Source organism: Frankliniella occidentalis, unplaced genomic scaffold (assembly GCF_000697945.3).
Source record: "Frankliniella occidentalis isolate FOCC.00 unplaced genomic scaffold, Focc_3.1 Scaffold237, whole genome shotgun sequence".
Taxonomy (NCBI): domain Eukaryota; kingdom Metazoa; phylum Arthropoda; class Insecta; order Thysanoptera; family Thripidae; genus Frankliniella; species Frankliniella occidentalis.
In genome coordinates this window covers 230,157-232,543 of record NW_026267363.1, presented here as the reverse complement: position 1 = coordinate 232,543, position 2,387 = coordinate 230,157, and the positions used below count along the sequence as shown (strand labels likewise).

At 46.2% G+C, this 2,387-nt stretch overlaps 1 protein-coding gene across 2 annotated transcripts in view; it reads left to right on the top strand.

The window, feature by feature from the left end:
* Positions 1 to 2,387, top strand: part of LOC113205096 (phosphatidylcholine:ceramide cholinephosphotransferase 2) — a 44,651-nt gene that overhangs the window by 13,569 nt on the left and 28,695 nt on the right. The window contains exon 2 of one of the 2 annotated variants that reach the window (XM_026420562.2): positions 1,849 to 1,949. The exons of the other annotated variant lie outside the window; for it this stretch is intronic. Within the exon in view, the coding sequence (XP_026276347.1) occupies positions 1,891 to 1,949 (59 nt within the window). The 5' untranslated portion in view covers positions 1,849 to 1,890. The remainder of the gene's footprint in view (positions 1 to 1,848; positions 1,950 to 2,387) is intronic. 2 annotated transcript variants of the gene reach the window in all.

The following is a 2,387-nucleotide window of genomic DNA, read 5'->3' as shown; positions in this document are numbered from 1 at the left end:
CCCCCCCCTATTTTCTGTGCGACAAGTTTCCCCTCTTTGCGATCGTTACTTTTTGGTCACACTTTCCGCGTGCAAGTTTTCGGCGTGGATTGGCTTGGGCCATGGGGCGGCGAGGCGACAGGCAAGTCCACTAAGAGTGCGCCTCGGGCCGATAAAGGTCACACCACACGCTACACGGGCACGCCCCGGCGCCACGCGCCTTGTCTGCATCGACTCGTCTGCCACTCCCCCTCGTTGTATAGGCCTATACAACCTTTCTCACCTACCTACCCCTCTCTCGAGCCCCTTACCTCTCCATCACCTCTTCTCTCCTACCCACCTTCTCTCCTACCCACCTTCTCTCCTATCCCCTTTCCTACCCTGCTCTCCTACCCCTCTCTCCTACCATCCTATCCCATCCCGGTAGTGCGGCCCCCCTCCCCGACCATAATGGTAGTATTAAATTTTGGCAACAGCCTCTCCGCCGATTGGAAATTTTCTGTCTTAACGCCAGATTCGCTTAACATAGTCCCTCTGCTTATTTTCTCACCGTTTTACGGCGGTGTTTGTTCAAACATTTTTTCTGCAGTCAGAACTGCGACGCAATTCCTTGAAGCATTTTGCAGGAATTTAATAGTGACAATTGGAGTGTGTCTGCCCCCTTTTTGGACGAGGGTCTCACTCTAAATAGTTATGTGATCAGTCCACTTTACGGGGCTGTTGCTTATACTTTACAGTACTCAGTCGGTCGAACTCACCAGGCGGTGCTCCTGGACTACGCGACCCGTGTTCAAGGCCGAGCCGAAAGTGGTGGGATACAGGCCACTCCATCTGCACCTGTTACTGAAACTTACTGGGGGTGGGGTTTTGGGACTGCTTGTTCGAAGGGATGCCACCTACCAACGTGGCACTTATTCACAGCAGGAGCAGGGACCCGTGACTGAATCTATTGTCATTATATCATTGTGAAAAATACTCGTAAGTTTACAGGAAAATTTTCCATGACGCGAGTGAGTAAAATTACAACTTGAAGTTGTAAAATTACAATCATTTCCTATCGACTTGACTTTGTTATTCCAAATTACCAGAAATATCGTACGAGGAAATTGTTCTCAGTGATGTTACAGGTTCACTAGACAAACGTAAATGCCCAGAATCTTTTGGAAACCTAACCTAATTACCCTTAACGTTGCAAACGCAGTGTTGTGTTAAAAATTTATTTCATTTTTTGTGTCCGGTGCATGTATGGAGTTTGGTTGATGAATTATTAAATCAGTATCGTAACGGTATTCGCGGGAGTAACTCGTAGCGCGTTTGCGTATGACGTCAGCCAGCGTTGGCGGCCTTAGTCGTCCCTCTTCCCTTAGCCTCCGCATCCTCATCCCTGCCTTGTTTGTTTTAGCCTAGGGGTTTAATATTAAAGCCCCCCCCCCCTTCCTCCCCTTTGACCCCGTTTGACCGGAACACAAAACGCACCCCCTGTGTGACGACATGTATGGCCCGTCGCTGTGGCCTTCAACCATCCTCGACACACTGTAAAAGTGTTCTGTTATTTAACATTTTGCGACCTAAAAGTCACACTAAGACTCTTTTAAAGGTAACTGAGTAAGTGATAATAATATAATTAGTGACGCCATTTTTTTTTCCCAAATGACGAAGAAGTAATTGTCGGCAACGACAACTATGTCTTCAGATATTTGACAAAGGGTCTGTCTATTTAACAAAAATTTGTCATTATTGATCAAATTTAGAGTTCGACAAATACTGCGTCTTTACAAATTTTCCTTGTTCCGCATATCTCCGGACGATTTGTGTCGCAGAAATGACAGTTCAAATGCGTTGATTGCTTACAATGCTCTTCGTCCGCAGGCTGTCCGCGCCCCGGCCGTCGCCATGCCGCTTTGACGTGCTATGCAGCTGCAGCTCGTCGTCGTGGAGACGGGACAGTCATGGCGCCGCGCTTTGCTAAGGTGAGAAACAGTTTTTAAAAACACAATAATTTCTTTTTCCAGCCCGGCTTTTTCTGCTTCTGGAAAAGTTTCAGAGTTTGATTATCTATGATGTCATATTTTTCATAGCAAAATGAGCGGGGTGGCGTAGTGCCCCCCAACGTTGCCGCTTATGTAAAAGGATACATCTCAAGTTATTGTCCACAATGATAACTTTTTCGTCGGATATTTGATTAAAGGTGTCAGAAATGATCGAATTTAGATGAAAATTAGTCAAACTTATTGTTCGGAGCGAATGACAAATTATTTCACAAACATAACTTTTACAAATTTCGTACATTTCACAATCATCCGGACTAGACATCTAGACATCTGTCCATGAACGACAGTTAAAAATCTCTGGCGGTGTATGCGACATGGCGTGTTGACGTTCGCGGGTACTCGATGTATAGGGGTGGG